This window comes from Aquila chrysaetos, chromosome 11 (assembly GCF_900496995.4).
Source record: "Aquila chrysaetos chrysaetos chromosome 11, bAquChr1.4, whole genome shotgun sequence".
NCBI classification, from domain to species: Eukaryota; Metazoa; Chordata; class Aves; order Accipitriformes; family Accipitridae; genus Aquila; species Aquila chrysaetos.
In genome coordinates this window covers 25,899,991-25,918,728 of record NC_044014.1, presented here as the reverse complement: position 1 = coordinate 25,918,728, position 18,738 = coordinate 25,899,991, and the positions used below count along the sequence as shown (strand labels likewise).

The 18,738-nt window shown below is 36.8% G+C and overlaps 1 protein-coding gene across 2 annotated transcripts in view; it reads right to left on the bottom strand.

Moving 5' to 3' along the window:
• The window catches only part of LRMDA (leucine rich melanocyte differentiation associated), a 721,663-nt gene that overhangs the window by 296,686 nt on the left and 406,239 nt on the right, over nt 1-18,738 (bottom strand). For both annotated transcript variants that reach the window (XM_030030274.2, XM_030030272.1), the window contains 2 exons: nt 11,873-11,999; nt 1,159-1,298 (listed from right to left, as the gene is read on the bottom strand). In XM_030030274.2, coding sequence (XP_029886134.1) covers nt 1,159-1,298; nt 11,873-11,999 — 267 coding nt within the window. The remainder of the gene's footprint in view (nt 1-1,158; nt 1,299-11,872; nt 12,000-18,738) is intronic.

Here is an 18,738-nt window from a genome sequence, read left to right as displayed (position 1 = left end):
AGTGTACGCACACTTGGGACAGCTGTGCTGCTGTTTCAACCTACAGCATTTATGAGCAATAAACTAGGGCATCGAATTCGTGCCACTTCCCAATAAACCTTCTTTTAGTCTCCTCCACTTTGTATTGTTTTGTCCTAACTCCTACAGCAGAGTTTGGATTACATGAAGATAAAAATCAGAGTTTTATTATAATAACTCTGAATACTGCAGGTGATCTGCTAATAAAAAGTAAGCTCAGGCTCTGCAGGGTCGGCAGCATGGTGACCAGTGCTGCTTGGCTCTGACTTGCAGCCATCTTCAGCTGATGTGAAAAATGCCAGCACACACAGACTGAAATCTTGTATCAGAGCTGAGCAAGGATAAAGAAATCCAATGACTTTTTTTTTAAATAATCAATGTCTCACTTGCCTAAAGGTTATAATTATGAAAATTATGTCACTTCAGCAGACATTCCATAAGTTTTGGATCTATACTCACAGTCATCATCAGTCACAAGTATTTTTATTTTTTAAAAAATAACCTTTGTAATTTTTAGCAACATTTTAGTTGGATCAGTTGGACATATAGTATTTTATCAGGCTTCCATATTAATTTCCAGATGAGCTTTTGTGTAATCTAGTTCATTAAAATTATTTGAATCTAAACACTAACTGCTCTGAGTAAAGCAGCACAATATAGGAGTACTTTCTTCTGTGTTCTTTAACAGTGCCTTGATAACTATAGTAGAAAAAACTCATCACCTTAATCGAATGTTAGCAGAAGACAACGCAACTGGCTATCTGAGTGTAGTGATTTTTTTTTTTTTATTGACTGTCACCCTTAGTGTATGTAAATGTTGCCTTATGTTGGCTTTAAAGAAGGAAAGGCCGTAAGTAGGTACATATAAGCACCCACATTCACGAAATCTTCTGCACACCTGCTCAATTCAAACATGTGCTGTACAGCACTAAAATATTTCTTGAAATATGGTTCCTGATGGCGATCCCGCTGAAATGGGGTTACTCAAATTCCCAGGTGTTTCATGGCAGATTATGCCACAGTGCTTTAAGAATAGAGTAGTTGTTTGTTTGAGACTCTGAGTTGGTTTTAGTTCAATATTTTTCTGGTAATAAAACAAAACTGACATACCTTATCATATCTACAAGTGAAAACACTAACCTGTACCTCTGGTAGTCATCTTCATCTTTTTCTTTGCAGACCAGTTCATTTGGGCAGGCCATGTTTCCAAGCAAACTGAGATACTGTAGTGAGGGCACTACTTCAGCCAAATGGTCCAAAAGGCTTTCTAATTCTGTTATGTGTCAAAGGTTGTGGGTTAAGGATTCAATGACACTAATGAAAAAAGCATTTAGAGTTGCATCACTGCTGATTTAAACATACATTTCAATAACTGACAATCAAATTTAGTATGGCATTTGGGAAAATGTCACATTAATTGTTCCAAGGGCAAACAGGGATAAACTTCAGTCAGTTTTTTGGCATGGAATGAAAGAATTTGGCTGTTTTGTCATTCTTTTCTCCTCTTTTCTTTCCTAGGTGGTTCACTACAAAACATTAAAACTTTGACAAAATGATGGATGCTGTGTGGTAAAATGGCTAGCAATTGCTGGAGCCATGAAACTTTTCCAGCATGGAAACAAACAGTTAGTTTCACAGCACATTCATCACTAATATATTCAGTCCACTGGAAAATGAGGTTTTTTTAAAAAAAAAAAAAAGAAGGAAAAAAAAAAAAAAAGAAAAAAGTCAAACTACAACAAACCACGTTCACTCCCAGCATATAAATGCTTTGAGTGCCACAGCAACACACTCATAATTACTCAATTAGTATATGTGAATTAATGCTTCAGTAAGTGCAACTTAAAGACTTCAGTGTTTCAAGTATTTCATATAAGAAGCTTTAAAGTCTTGTAAAGCATAAAATTTTTCATTAAAATAGCCTTACATTTTAGTGTTCATGAGGCTTTTTAACTATATTCCTCAGAACAAAAATAATCATGATACACCTTCAATATTGTAAACTATATTAAAACAAACAAGTAAACAAAGGTTAAACTGTCTTTTAACCACTGCAATATTGGAAATCACAGCTTAGATTTAAGCATAACAACAATATTCAACCGTTTGCACCCTGTTGACTGATCAAATAAAGCAAATCATTTTGTTAAAATACAGTGTGACAGTCTGTAAGACACAAACTATACATTCTTATTTACTTGAATTTACGTGCAAAGAAAAAAGCATGATTCTCAAAAAAGATGCCACGCATATGCATGCAAAAAGTTTTCAATGTTTAAAAATTGACTGACTTAGACAATAGAATAATTATTCAAAACCATTAAAGGGCATTTCATTGCTCTGTTTTTATCCACTCCTGCTGTGAGAGACCACAACTATTATTTTAAATCCTCAGTTCACTTGTGTTGCTATTATTTATACTTGATTTATGTGCTTCTGTTATCTTTGTTATTTTTAGCTGATGGAATTTACTTTATTTCTTCACCTCAATATCTTAAGGGCAACAGAAGCAATACAGAATGGAAAGAGCAGCTTCATTGTTAAAAATGTGGTCTTCCTTTTGTAAGCCTGAAATTTTGTTTTATTTCCAAACACACATGAAGATCATGCTGAAAATTACTAATTTTAATATATTAAAATCAATGTGTCTACACTCATAGTTCACATTCTGTCCCATAAGGTCTGAGGAATCATACTCAAATATTTTGCATAAGTGAGAAAAATGAGGGTTTGAAATTAGTTCTATGAATTAATTTAAAAGGTAAAAAGGCTAACTTTTGATTTGGCAAAGCCACATTATGGAATGTTATATGCCAGTAAGTAATCAGCCAAACCCTAAGAAAAATTCTTTTTGTAGCACCATATAACATAAATCATCTTTGTTAACCAGGATGAATTCCCAACCAAAATTTGGTGCTAATTCTCATTTTCTCATATCTGGACCTCAAGCTCATACATAAACTTTTTCGTGGCTCTTTCAGGAAGTATGTGACTGTGACGGGAAGGTCACAAACTTTTTCCACACATGCTCAAGTGAAAGGCTTTTTAAAAATTTCCTAAGGCTTTTAGAGAAGTGCTTGAATCTGGCACCCTCCCTCAGCCAGGAGAAACACTTAATTTCTTGCAGGACTGCTTAAGTTGCAAAAAGGTTCCCTGAGAGAAATAGTTTATTATTACAAAAGACAGTTATTTCCATAACAGCAGTCACACACAGGGGGTTAGCTATTGCAAGGCTTAGATTGTATCTGGCCATTTCCTATCGAAAGGAGAAAAAACCCAAACCAACCAACCAAACAAAAAAACCAAACCAAAACCCAACCTTTTTGCTTCTTCTATGGAGTAAACATGCAGAATTTTTGACTGTCAATTCAGTAGAGCTTTTTCTGGGGTAGAAGCTTTTCTCCCCAACAATTTGCTGAATGTGGAGTATGACATATTCTAACTCCTATCTGACTATGCAGACTTAGGGGTAAATATAAAAATGTATTTAGATATGTAATGAGGAAGAGCAGCGTCAGCTTAGATTTGCAAGAAGTGTAAGACTATGCATCAAAGTCCTATGGAAAGCAAAAGGGAGAGACACCAAATTCACTAAGAGTTTTGGGTAAATAACAGTAGTTGATAATCTGCATCTCAAAAATCTAAATCTCCCCAAATTTGGAAATTAGTGTCTAGATTCTAATATCTCATATCTGAACCCTGAGCACTGATTTTAGATGCAGAAACACCCCCCCCTAAAAATTATCTCGGGCAAGGATAACTGGGAATGACGAACAGACCTCTTACTGCACAGTTCTGTGTGAGACTCCCCTGACCTTTTCTCTGTTATCATTTACTCATCTCCCTCTACTGAAATAGATATTTAGCATCCACGCATTATTTCAATTTCAGCTGCAACAGAAACATGTGCACAGGACAAACCCCAAGAATTGGACATAATCACTTCAAAAGTAGAAGGTCACTAATTCACAGAAAAGTTGAAGCTTTGCAGGCTTGGACAGCCCAAAAATAACAGGACACCAGTGACACCTGAGAACAAACCAACCTGTGGCTTATGATAGTCAAATCTTTTGTGCCAGAATCAGCAGTTATATCATAAATAAAATAATTAAAATTTCTGCTCTCTGGGAGTTTAACTATCTTTTCTCATCCCTCTTAAAAACAAAACAAAATGCAAGGTACAGATTATTTTCCCAAGCAGCCCCATCCACTTGCCATCACAGTGATTCTTTACAAAGCATGTAGGAAAAAAGAAATGATATCCTGTTCAAATTCTAATGATTAAGTGTTTCTCAGAGATGAGTCATAAGTCATGGTGCACTTCTAGTGTACTGTTTAGTTAATTAGCATGTCATATACTTATTTTAATCACAATACTGGAACTATATGATGCCACCAAAAGTGTAAAGTCTTTCTAAAACAATGCTAGGAAAATACAGAGGGAGAAAATCAAAAGCAAGTCTGAAATTTTATTGCCAGCTTCCTTTTTATTGTTTATTGTTGCAGCCTACGGAGTGCCATATTGGTGCAATCAGAGCCAAAGAGCTGCAAAGTCCTGCTGTGCCATTTCTAAGACCAATTTCAGCTCCATTCTCTCCAAAAAGCAAAGCCACAATTAAATCCATGGACAGTGCTAGTGAAAAATTATTTATTTATTTAAAGCGGTGTGACAACAGCCCTGAACTGATCTTTCTGAAGACAGTGTCACTGGTCACCAGGTAAATATGTAACAGTGATGCAAATACTTACACTATAGTCTATTGTTTGAAAACTGGTTTAAAGTGTCACTGTTATGACAATTAAAGTGCCTTAGTGTAGCAATCCATCTCCTAATTCAACAATGTCATCATTACCAATCTATTAATGCCTCTCTTTCTAACAGACGTTGACTAAAATAAAAATCTGCAACAATAAAAATTTTAAACTCTTCAGCTCTTTAGCTCACAAGCTAAAACATTAATTCTCAGCAATTATACAACAATGGTCCTCTCCAAAAACACAACGTGGCCGCCATGAATAATTAACATACTAGACATACTTTAAAATTTCATCCTCATCAGAAGACTATACTGACTTCTTACACTATTTCTAGTATTAAATTAGGGAAACATTTACAAGAACTGGGTACCTCTCAGTCAGAGAAACTTTTTTAAGCCTCTTCATTATGTTACACTTATGTATACCACACAGGCATATTTACAGTAGACTGTTCACAGCATACATACACACAAGCATACACAACCATGTCACTGTATTTTCTGTTCAGAAAAACAAATGCTACCAGCAACACTGAGACATTAGCAATAGAATTACTTGGAAAATATAGTACTATGGTGGGTCCAGGCAAGCTGCAGAGCAATGTAATTTTTTGCAAGTTTTATGCAACCAAAAATATCCCACAAATAAGTATGTTCCAACTTGTCTATTTTCACTCACTATACGGTACCCAATACCATAGTTTTGGAGGTCCTCTTGAAGGCAAAAAGAACAAGCAAAAGCACAAAGCAAATTATGCATCTCCCTTCTCTGGCTAAGAATTAATGGTCTATGCAAGTTCATAACATTTTTTGTTTGTTTTGTAGAAAATCGTGAAGCCTGGATTAAAATTCTAGTGCTAGTCAGGACTATGGCCCCTTACAAACCCTTCAAAGATTAGTTCCACAGTATTCAAGACTACTACCAAAGAAGAATTGGTGTGATTCAAAGTTATATTGTCCCCAGGGAATATTACATTTGAACAAGGTCAAAGTTGTAAACTCTGAGTGGATAGTATAATGCCACTTCACTTAGTCACTTTTAGGAGAACCTTACAAGCAGGGACAGCCATTTTGATGCTAAGCTGTGTCTTGTGACAGCCAGCACAGTAAAAAGACCATTCTGCTATACTTCTCAGAGGTTGTGTCGATTCACACAGAAACTACTAGATGATGTCTCACATGTTCCACTATTCCAGACTGTCGTGGTTTAATGTGGTTTAATACTGAAACCAGGACACAGACCTCTATTGTCAAGAGTCTTTTTAACTGTGTCCTTTCACTAGTCCCTCCAGCAGATTTCCAGGGCACAGACTGCATGAATCCTCTACAGAGCATAATTTAAGGGTCCAGCTCCTTTAAATACCGAGGACTGATGCTGGTCATCCCCAAACTCCATACTGTTTCCTCTCTTACCAGTATTCTTGGTATAACCATACTTATGGTTGTTCTTCAGGGACAGCTGGTCAAATCCATGCAGAAAGACAACCTTTGCTAACAGTTTCGAAATTAAATTATTCTATATAACTCTATACAAATGCTATGCTAACATATAACTGTCCAAATAAACTAGCCTACACATATTTCCTACCTCACGACTCAATTATAGTTTGCATGTAGTTTGAAGTATGCAAGAGAATCTGGGTTTTCTTTCTGTAACCTTTTTCTCTGCCAGCAGTTCTTTTTACTAGTCACACACTCAAATATATTGATTTTATAAGTAACCACTCTTGTTCTCTCTCTCAGTGCTTTCCAAGATGCTCCACCGTTTTCATTCAAAAAGTTTGTACTTAGTCTTTTCAAATCTTTAGCCATCCCACTTCCCCAAAAGAGTTGCAGGAGAGATTTTCATGTTAATGACCTCCTGTGATTACAGCTTTTGGAAGTTCTTGGAAGCAGAGAGACAAATTAAAGAGCAATCAGCTTTACATTCAAAATATTTTTGAAATACCTACATAGAGAATATCAGAAATATCACACAGAATTCCAGACTGCCATGTAGAAAGACCCAAAACTGTCATTCAAAAGTCTTCTGCCAACTAACCATCTGTCATGCAGGTGCTGCAATCAACCTAACATTAAAACAGCTGGATAGCACTTCTACCAGAGTCATAAATAAGCAAGGTACCTATATTTATTCCCATTTGAAACATTTGCTTCAATTAAATTTATCACAAACATGATGTAGCAATCACAAGCTCTTCCACAGGCAAATAGCCTTAAAGCAGAAGTTACCAATTCTCCTCTGAATGCAGTGTGAAAAGATCTTTGCCACCTGAACGCTTTTCCATTAGAATGTACCAGGTCTTCAAGGTTGGATAACCACAGAAATAGCTTGCAATATGCAAGTATACATCTTCCCCTTCTCTATGTGCAATAGGATGTCACGCATAGTCGTTTGTATGCCACATTCTGTCCTGAACCCTATCTGGTAGGGAGATAGGGCCTTAAGATAAGGCCTTGTTCACTGACTTTAAAACCACTTTGCTCAAGAAAGAAAAGGTGCAGCACAGGTGGTAATTAACTAAGACCGTACACCTCATGGAGAGCTTCCTGCATACTGAATACTTGGAAAAAAAAAAAATCCCATCGTGCCTACTGGAGCAGCATTAGTTTTCTCTGTGTAGCTGGAGTTGCCAGTGCTTTTAAGGGTATTTCAGAAAGCCCATGGTTCTAAGGCTGTAGATTTGAAGACCAGGTTTCAATGTTGTTAGGTACACAAACATGAGAAAAAGGAGAAATATTTCTATTCCTGCAATCAAATTACGTTTCTGGTTCCCTAGAGAGGTCCATCCTGAAACCATGTCTTTTCTTTCAAATTTTTTTTTTGTTTGGATTTTTTTTTAAAACACTATTCTGCCCAAGTGTTGCTCAAGGTTCCCAAGGCAACATGAAGACAATTAAGAATAAAGCAGCAGCTCGCCATTTTTTTTTAAGTTGAACTGGTCCAAGCACTGCTGTAGAACAGGATAAGGAATCACCTGGACTGAAGACTATCTCCCTCTTCCAAAGGTATTTTACTTAACAGACGTATCATCCGTAGATGATTTACTTAATTTTTACTTCAGGTACACTTTATTCTAGAAGAAAGATTTTTGTCTCATCAGGTATTGCAGTTCTCTAACAAGCCACACTCAGATTTAGCCAAATCTGCAACTGTGGAGTGGAGGGCTCAGAAGTATATGCAGGAAGACTGCTGTACCATTTCAGCTTAGTTCTTTGCTTAGTGGAGATAGGGATCTGTGCATAATAGGAGACGATTTATGCCTTTAACATATTCACTCAATCTAAACATCATGTCCTCAGCACTTAACATAATGAGATTCTGGTCAGACTGGGACTTCTAGGTCTTCAAGCACTTCAGAACAATGTAGGAACAAGCACAAAGGCAAAATACATTAGCATGTTCAGTTTGGGGGTTAAACAAATCCATAACTGTTAGGCATTACGATGAGACCTCTGTGAAGACAGATTATACCAGAAGTACTTATTTGTACATTCTTCAGTTGAGGTACTCGATATATGCTGTTTTCAAAGACTCAAGAACATATAATCCTTAGATGTGCAACACAGTGAAAACTGCCTCTGCCATAAGTAATGCATATACCATTATGGGCATTCTGCTCAGCTCTAGATTTCCCACTCTATGGCATGAAATATTTTGGTTTTCCTCTAAACCATTCAAAACCTAGACCTAGATTCAATCTCTGCATTCTACATCTACATTCAACACCTTTATTCTAAATTAATTTTGGTATCACTTCTTCAGAAATGTATAGAATGTATGTTAAATGGATGACTAGCTCACTGGACTAAGTAAAGAAATAAGGCTTTCACTTCAGAGAATCACCGATCTGGTTCGTTATCAGACTTGTCTATTATGAAGTGAGGCAGAGAACACCATCTAATTTTCAGCGTACAGGTATATATATTTGACAAACTATCACTGCTGCCCTTTTGAGTAGGTTTAACAAGTACAAAAAAGATTGAAATGTAAAGGAAATTGAAATGTCTCTACTATATAGTTGCACTGTGACACCAGCCATGATCAGCACAGTGAAAAGCCATGAAATCTCACACTGCTATAACACACACAGAGGAATAAAACTATTTAGAAGTTTCCTGACTGTTTCTTAGTATCTAGTGAACACACTTAACAGGAAAAATGAGGCTTCTCGTTACAAACATAGGTGATTGCAGTCATGAGTCCTCCTCCAAAATCAACTTCCTACCTACCACCCATCCATCTTAGTCTGTATTGCTTTCTGCCATCCATTGTGTCTGATAGCGAAACTAAGATATGTTTCCCAAAGTAAATCAGACTTTTGTAAAAACATACTATACACATAAAAAAAGCATGTTAGACATGTAGTCCAATACTGCGCAATGTTGATAACTATCCTTTATGTATTTCAGCTATATAGACTGTATTTTAATATATTTTTAACAGATTACACATTACAGAAAGGTTGAGGTATAACACTAGGAAACTGTTTTTAAAATAGTAATATTTAAATTTGCTTCTTCCATTTCTAGTAGGAAAACTGATAGTGGCCTAACTGTAACTGAAATATGCAACCACTATTTGAAGAAAAAAAAAAAAAATTAGCTGATTCTTCTAAGTATTTACCTGATTTAGAGATAAGATTTCACATTTGTACAGTGTATCCAGACATTATGTTAGGAGGGGCCAAATGTTATTTACATATACAACACTACACAATAAGTGAACCATGTAAAAGGAGTAGAAAGCTCTTCTCAGAACTATCAAAACAGGATCTGGATCAAAATGAAGCCAAAATAAAAGGAGAGAAATAGCAAAGAGTACAGTAATACTAAGAGATACCCAGGAAACCTCGCATAGGAGTTTTAAAGTTTACATGTTATTCCAGTTTTCACAGGGGTCAGTTTGACTTTTTGTTTGTTTTCACCTCTCTCTTTCTCTCCATATGTATATATTTATGTATACATTGTAATATTCCACCACTGAATTCTGTTTCAGGTCAGTATTCTTTGCTCACTTGTATCCTTTCTGTAGTCCTACTGTCATATACTAAACAATCTTTCCTGTAATGTATTTCATTATTCTATTAAATGTACATTCTTATTTGAACGTTTTTCAAATAATTCTATAGAGAAATCACTCATTAAAAGAAGTGATTCAAGTTCAAAAGAGACCTTTTTCAAATATGGTATCAACATTGAAGGGAGAAATAAGGAAAGTCTCTGTGCTTCTGAAGACTGTGGTATCTTCCCTACAAGAAATAACTACTCCCTAGGGCTCAAAAATGTTAATGATGGACAGTGGTTATTTTTCCTTCTCTGGGCAGTTTGTATACATTAGGTGTTTTACAAACATTTCTGCAACTCCTCTATTAAATGACTGGCAACACACTACAATATTCTCAAAGCTCTAACTTCATAGTTTTAAGATTGATTAAAAAAATCCCAGGATAAATAAAATCCTTCTTATCATGTTATCATTGAATTTGAGAGCTTAGTCACTTGACAACAGTATTTTAAGTATGTCTGTGACACCAGCAGAAACTCTTTAAAGAATACTACTGAGAGGATACTTTTTTCCCGTCTGATTTTGTTCACCGAGCTCTTATGCAACACACCTGCCCTCCTTTTGGGAAGTGCAAAGTTCCTCCTTGACACCCCCAGAAAGGACAAATATACTCACATGCTTTTGGGTCTTACAGCCAAATTTACATTTCATGCCTTGTAGAAGGAGATATGCTGCACCAGACATACCACCACCCATAGCATCAGCAAAAATGTTCTTGTACGTTCTTCATCAAAGCATGCCCAGTTCAGATTTTACTATGGCAGCAAACAATAAAACCAGTTACTCATATCCAACCCACAGAATCTTGGCATTTAACCAGAAATCTAGCCAAATACCTAGTACAGTAATGATCGTTACTGCTCAAGAGACACTCTTGGCAAATTTCCAGGGCCCCAAGAATAAAAGTTGCTCTGCTGATTTTTATTTATTTGTAGAGTCAAAAATAAGTGCAGAAATCGTAGAATCTGCAGTTATTTTTATTCTCCTCAGTAGGAGAATTTTGCTTTAGTAGGAGGTAAATTGCTCTCTGTTTACATTGTCTGTAATAAAAGCCTGCAGTTGAGCAGCCTTGTCCTCACGCTGCAATTACAAGGAGAGGCCTTTCATGGTCTGTGCTCTAGGACTCTGCAGGCCTCAGTTGGCCTTTCGGCCACAATTTGATCACCCTTCACCTTTGTAAAACCATATATTACGCAACTACAAATCTCCAGAAAGGTCGAAGTATAGGAAAATTATTTAATAATCAAGTCCATGCCGAGCCCTTGCAGATAATTAGGTTTTTGCAGACCATTATCTATAAGCCTACAGACTAGGGGCTCTGATTCAGCAGAGTACTTAGGCAAATGCTGAAATATTTATTCTGAATAAACTTAAGCAGGCACTAACTTCAGGCATATGTAGAAGTGACTGATTGGCTATGAATGGACTTAACCACCCATCTAAATGCTTTAATGTATTAAGACCTTGATTTGGACAGCATTTTATATGACTTTATGCAGAGTTGGAACACTGAGAATACAGTGACTTGCTTTTACAGTGCGGTTGCACAGCAGCTACCAAATTATGCATATTACCAACTTCATTAACATAGAGAAAAGTATTATATTTCTTGGGGTTTTTTAAATTTTTTTTTATTTTACTTTAATGTTTTAAGAGCTATTTAAAGTGTAAAAACTTAATAGCGTTTCACTGCACTCTCTATTCCACTAGAGGTCAGCCTGCAACAGAACCCCAAGCAAACACAAGAACAGCTGCACAGTGGTAGCACTGACATTATTTTCTTTCTCTATTTTATCTATTAGAAAGATTTCTTCAGAGCCATAACTTAGATCTCTCACTAAAATGGAGCAACAGGAAGATATAATGGTGCATTTCATTTATGAATGACCTATAATAAATTACTATGAAGTATTCCAGGTGCCAAAAGAGAGAATGCTTTGTCTGCACATGAACTATATTTCACATACTTTAATTTGGCTGACACATAAAACTCATTTGACATTTTGCAGGTATTTCTTTGAAAGGATATTTGGTTCTTGTTGAGCATTAGGGTATGGAGGTGGGGTAACCTGGGTAACAGAAGGTCATTTCCGAGTAGATTGTTGTCCAGGATCAGCTCTTCCAAGTAACTGAATGTTTTCAGTCCTTCTAGTGACCTGCAAACGACAAAGGCAACAGGAAAAATGATACCCCACTAAATCAGGGAGGCCATTATGAGCTGAAATAAATATTTTAACCTTCCCTTTCAGGAGTGGGAATAGTTTTGGTTTGGGCCTGTCAGAAGAGTGAATGACAAGCATTAGTGGCAAGGGGAGTGCTGGCACTGCAACACATCCTTCACATGCTGGCAGGATGAAGGATGGGGGTCACTTAGTGAGTAGCCAGGATCCAAAACAAAAGGCTTCAGATATGGGGCCTGCAGGATGAATTTGTCAATGTCTTGTGCCTTCAGGCACCCAGCCTCGCCTGACCCTAACCTCCATTCCCAAGATAAATAACTCTGTCACAGTTCACCTTCATTCCCTGGACACAAATTTAAGTTGTCATCCATCATTTCTGCCAAGAAATATCATACCCTGCTAACAATAATAAATACAACTTCAAGTATCATTTCTTAGCAGTTACCTTACATGCAATAATAGGAAATGGAGAAAGGATTTTTTTTTCTTTTTATTAACCACTTAATTTGCTTCTTGAGTCCCTGCAAACAAAATAAAATGTTCTCTACAAAATAAAATACAGAATTACTCCAGACAGAAAAGGCATTTGCTTTCTTTTCTGAACTTACTGTCCCACTGTCAAGCTACAGGTCAGACTGCAGAGAGCAGCTTTAAAAGGAGCATTTCACAACATGCAAGTGCTGATGATGGCTCATAAATAAACAAGATTCTGAAGGTATTCATTCCTCTGATAGCAAAGTACAGGGAAAAAAACTAAAAAGAACACTTTGGTACCTTGTTAAGGCATCTATTCAAAACTTGACTCTTAATGCTTGCACATTCCAACAGGAAAAAACCCCCACACATTAATCAACTAAGACACATGGTATATGGAGCATACGCACAGACACGCATTCACAGCTCATTCACCTACCAGACACCTAAAGATATGCTGAGATTGCATGACTTGACAGCTGATCTACTATGCCTACCAGTGGGAAGATCATCACTGTATCTCCTGGCTGTTTTATAAAATGTGATGAATAAGGGAGATGAAGTCTATACTATTTATTCAGTTTCCAATGACATTTATACTGAGGGGATTTCCTCACCCTCTCCCCAGTTTTTGGGAAAGATCAAAATACAGCCAAGGTCCCTGTTAGAGAGTTCTACAGGCACTACTACTAGAGGAGAGTACAAATATTATTAGAAAGTATATGGGTTTCAAACTAGACAATTTAACATTCATCTGTCCAACAAAAACAAGATAACTGCTTTTGTAGATACAACTTACTGACCACTTATAAATCACAGTTAGAGGGTTCAAACAACCAAAAGAAATCAAGTCCATGACCTTTACACTGGGTACTGTACACTAAACTATGAATATTCAAGTAACATTTGCACAGCACTGGAACAGTGTATTTCAGTCCAAGGACTCCAGAGCCCTCAAAGTCTGTTGACTTGGCATTCTGAAAGGGAGGTACAACTGTTACTAATACCATTTTGATGCTGGGCAGCCAGACCTGAAGAAAATTTGCCATGCCTACACCCTATGGCATGTCTATATTGTTACAATGCATTGAGACTACAATTTCTGAAGGTGAAAGAACAAAAGCCTCTATTATAAACATTATACAGTAACAGTCGCACTTTTTGCACTTGCCTTTAACAAGCTGTTTCGGAAAAACTTGATTCAGCCTACATAAACTGTACGCCATTAAGAGCTGTGCTAGCATGCTGTATTAAGCTAGCTATTTCAGCAGAAGGTCGCAACAGACTTGGTTTTCCCAAAGTCAAGATCAGAAGAGAGATCAGCAAACATTTCAGACAGTGCTTTCCCCCAAGTACCTTTAAAAGGCAAAATAACCCAGAGGAAGTAGCAGTGAGTTTATCAAGCTGTTATGAGTTTTCATTTCAGTTTATTTGACAAACCTAGTTTAGCAAATTCCCCTTAAATACTCTTTATTATATAAATAGTGGATTATTTCCAAACCTCACATTTCAATGTAAGACTTTGACTTGCCAAAGGAGTTCAGAGAAGGCCACCTCCTTGTCAACACCACAGAGCCTTATGGGATGTTAATAGGTCCTTTGTGAAAAAACATTGCTTGGGCTCTGGTCAGTGTCAGCATCAAAATACACATTGTTCCTGAGTTATGTTATGCAAATATAATACTCTTATCATGAGAATCAGCAAATGGTTGGCAACTGGCAAGGAGAAGAAAGCACACATCCAACACTGCTGCAGGGGAGGCATAAAACAAAATGACAAGCCATGAAGTGGGACAAAAGGCCTTGAAACACTAGAGGGAGTTGCCTATTGAAACAGCCTTTCTTTCACAAGCCTGGGCTGAACACAAGGGTACTAGCTTCGTAGATAGGCAGAGAAAATTGTGCGTAAATCTCCTTACACCTGTCTGGTTTTGATAATTTTTGCCATGTAATGTTATTAGCTGCTCAGTTAAAAAGAAGCCGTGTTACACAGGGGGTTACTTATTAATTGTTGTTTTCCTGTCATCAGAGCAGTGTGCACTTGGTGATTTAATCACCTAAATTCAGAGTCCAGGGAGATGGCAGGGATTGCCACAGTACAGAGAGAGGGTGTAGTCATTAACATAAATCTACAGCCATATGTTATTTTGCTATTCACAGAATTCTTATTTTTTCATCTCAAACAGAAGAAAAAAAAAAAATGGCACCAAACCAAAATTGGTCAGACAGTTGGTAAAGAAACAAAAAAGGAAAAAATGTGTTTGCTGTCATTCAGTGGTACTAGCTAGTAAATTCAAGGCAACAATCTTTACCATCATAATGTATAAGGAAATACTGCCCAGCAGTTGTACTCCACAATTTAAAAGTTTCAAGTACAATCCACACAGTAGATTTTATGGTGCAAACTTCAGCAAGTCCCATAACTTCTATGTGCCTCAATTTCCCATCTGCAGATGGGGGATAAGAAAGGATTGCAATCATGAATTAGTATATAGAAAGCATTTTTTAGAAGCTGAGGTAGAAATCAGTACAAAACACTGGCTTTTTTATTTTTAATGAGGGTGAGATAGTTATATTAATGTACTCCAAGTATTTCCTTATGAGCCCATTACAAAAGAGGAGAGGAGTGCGTATATATACACAGCATAGCAAGAAGCACACAAACACCCTAAGAGACAAGTATAAAAAGCGGGAAATCCCCCAAGAAAGAGAACCAGTCTAAAATTAAATCTGCACCGTTTTGTCATAGTTCACAGCAGAAAAAAACGTCTCCGCATATTGGTATGTTAAAACAAACACACAATCTTACCACCACAATACAACCAGCACTGAAGGGGCAGTGGCAAGTAGTTGTTTTCCCTAGTTTCAGAAGGCTTAATAAACATCACTAAGGTGTATTGCAGGTTGCTTTTCCCTGCTCTAATGACATGAAAGCTGCCCATTATCTCACCCACAGGTACCATCTCAGTTACCTCATTGCAGGGCTCACACTTTGCTCCCAGAGGTGAGCAAGTGTTGCCAAGAGATTTCCATTGCAATTTCCAAAGTCACATCAAACCGACAAAACATCACAACGTATTCAGTGCCGCCTCATTCAAACAGAAAAAACTTTAAGTTTCCACTGTAATTAACCCTATCCTCGTTAAGATAATTATGATCAAGCTCCCTGTCACAGCTAATATCACAGCATCATTGCCTATGGCTCACACTTTGCCCTCATTAGCTTACAAAAACACTGCGCTAAACAGGAAACTGACTCCCTCTGCAAAACGACTTAAGATGTTCTGTAAGCAGACAGTAAATAATCCTTTAGAATATAAGGGTTTCAGAAATGTCATTTTATCCAAGTCCTTTGCCTAATCAGTATGATTTCTTCCAGCTTTCTTTTCCATAATTCATTCATGGTTTGTAACAAAGTTTTAATCATAAAGGAATGTCATGACAGAGGTTTTTTTTCTCTCTGTCTATGCATGGCAATTGTCAACTACACTATTTCATATGGTCTCTCTGGCCTGATGGGGATTTGGTTACAATGAAAGTAAAGAGCAGCTCTTTATTTTGGTAATATTTGACAATGAAAACACAAGATTTTATAAATGAAAAACAGCAGAAGCCTCTCAAGTAATGGACAAACCTTGGTACTCTGCAGTTGTCCTTGTCCACAAGAACAAGCTGTTCAGAAGTATATGCTGAAAAAGAAGTTTTCCTCACATTTTACTCCACCCCTCCATTAATAAGACAGCTGCCTCATATCTAATGACTTTTTCCTCCTGTTTAACAGGAAAAGAGAGAGCAGTTAACAATATGTAAATGAGAGAGTTTGGCTTTAGCGTTGAAATTGATTTGCACTCTGTTGACAAGAGATAGCCATTACCAGAAGTTAAAGACAGAGCTGTTACAAAACAAGAGCTTTTTGAAATACCTTTTTTCTTGCCTTTTATGTTTTAACAGATTACAGGAGAGCAGAATCAACATGAGAACCCTAGTACTAGATAATTTCAGTATTTAAGAACAGAAATGTAATTTCTATTTCTCTAGCACCTGCCAGCCAAGGAGCACAAAGCTTTTTTTTTTTTTTTTTTTTTTTTTTTAAACATTAATGAATTACTCCTCAAAAACCTGCTGAGCTTAAAATTCCATTTTGTGGTAAAGCAGAGAGAGGTTAAGTGACTAACGAAAGGTGACCTCCAGCAATTTTCTAAGAGACAAGAAATAAAACCCAGAGCTCCTGACTTCTAGTCTTTTGACTTAACCTCACCAAAACAAAACAAAGAGCAATAAATAAATGCTATATATATAAAAACATAAGACAGACCCATGTGTAAGTTTAGATTTTACATAATTCCTTGGGAACACGAAACATCATTTCAGGTTTACTTGCTTTAATTCCTGTTCAATTTTAAATTCCATTTAGTCTGAAATATAGCATACAAATAAGGGGGAAAACCCAAGCCATTTCCAAATCTGTTCTGATGGTGGAAGGGGTTCGGTGAATCTTCTGTGCAAACACCCTCAGGCTGAGGCCTCTGTCAGAATTCTACTCTCAAACCTGCTTTGGGGGGTTCACTCTCACCTGCAAGTACAGAAAAATAAATAATCCATTTTAAAGGAAATAGAGTGGCTAGAATTCAGTTCAAATTCCAGGAAAAAAACCCACACTCTCACTATTTTAACCACAAAAACACTGCAAATCAAAGGTTTATGTATCTCCTGCACACAGAGATAGTAACAGCAGATAAACTGTAGCAGACAAGTAAAGCATCGAAAAATGACCTCTACACCATTCAAGCATAATAGCTTTTCTTTTCTGCAGTCCTACTCAGTGTTTATACCCAGTCTTTTGCATGATAATACATCAAAAAGAAAACAGAATGGAGGATGTAATGGACAATTCTGACACGACTTCTGGACCAAAGCAGAACAAAATAAAAAAAAGCACCCCAGTGAAAGTAAAGAACCCCCAAAATTTCTAGTGTGGGCCAGGCCCCAAGTTAGACCAGACAAGTCATAAAACAGGAATGTTCTCCATTCTGTTCAATGCAGAACAAGCCTACCAATGTTTCCAAAACATGATTTTTTTTGTTTTGTCTAAGAGGGAATGTTAGTATTTTGCAGGCTCTCTAGAGGTAATATTTTGCATCACTTCCAGCTTTCTGTTGCTAGATAGAAAATACCTGGAAGCAGCTCTTTGAGTAAAACTTAAGGCAAGCCTGAGAATATGGTCAGCAAAAGAGAAAATGGAAAGAAATGAATGAGCAGAATCATTAAATACCTGGGAAGAAAATATTTCCATGAGAAGAGATTAACCCTGTGTTATGAACTGGATCTACAATTAGTTTCTAAGTCTTTTCATATAAATGTCATACTTAACTTTCAGACATACAATAAAATGAACATCTGTCCCTCGTTTTTCCCCTTTTCTTACACACTGAAAGCATACAAGACTACATGGGACACCTTATTACCAGAAAAGATTGGAATGAAAACATCTTGCAAAACAGTCATAAACTAGAGCTATGTAAGCACATTAAAATGGTGGGGATTCACGAAAACCCAGAATATTCATCTGGTTTTTATAGTCTTGTTCTGAGTCTTACACAGCAAATTCCATTGCTTAAGAAAAAAGTGCCCAAACTACTCAACCCCTACAAGCCATCACCCATCCCCAAACCTCAAAGAAAACACAAACAAAAGTAGAGTCAATAAATAGATGGACAAAAAGAGATAAGAGGCCTTCTGAATTCTAAATGTTAAGTTCACAACATTTCAAACCCTTTCCTACAAATTATAACACAGAAATGCAGAATTTCTTGGAAGAGAGAGATTTTGCTATTAAGCAACTGCTCCTCAAATGACAGAATTATCTGAAGAACAACAATGCAGATTTACCTCATCCATCTATAGAAGCCCAGTTACGCAGAACTCCTTACAGCCAGTGACAAAAGATCAGCATTTCCAGAAGGTGAATTAGACCTTCAGGTGAGGCTTAGTGAAGTACATACATTTGGGAGGGATGAACATAGCCTATTTGTCCAAAGTCTTGCAATGAAATTAGAAGAAATTGCAACATTAAGGTAAAATGAACTGTTACAGTTGTGCCCCATATGGGTTGACTATACCTGGTGAAATAAACTACAAATCCCAATTACAGTTTCCAGTAGCTCACAAAAACAGAGTCAACCATTCAGTCATTTAACCACCATTCTCTCCTACCAAGGCTCTAGACAAAAAAAAAAAAAAA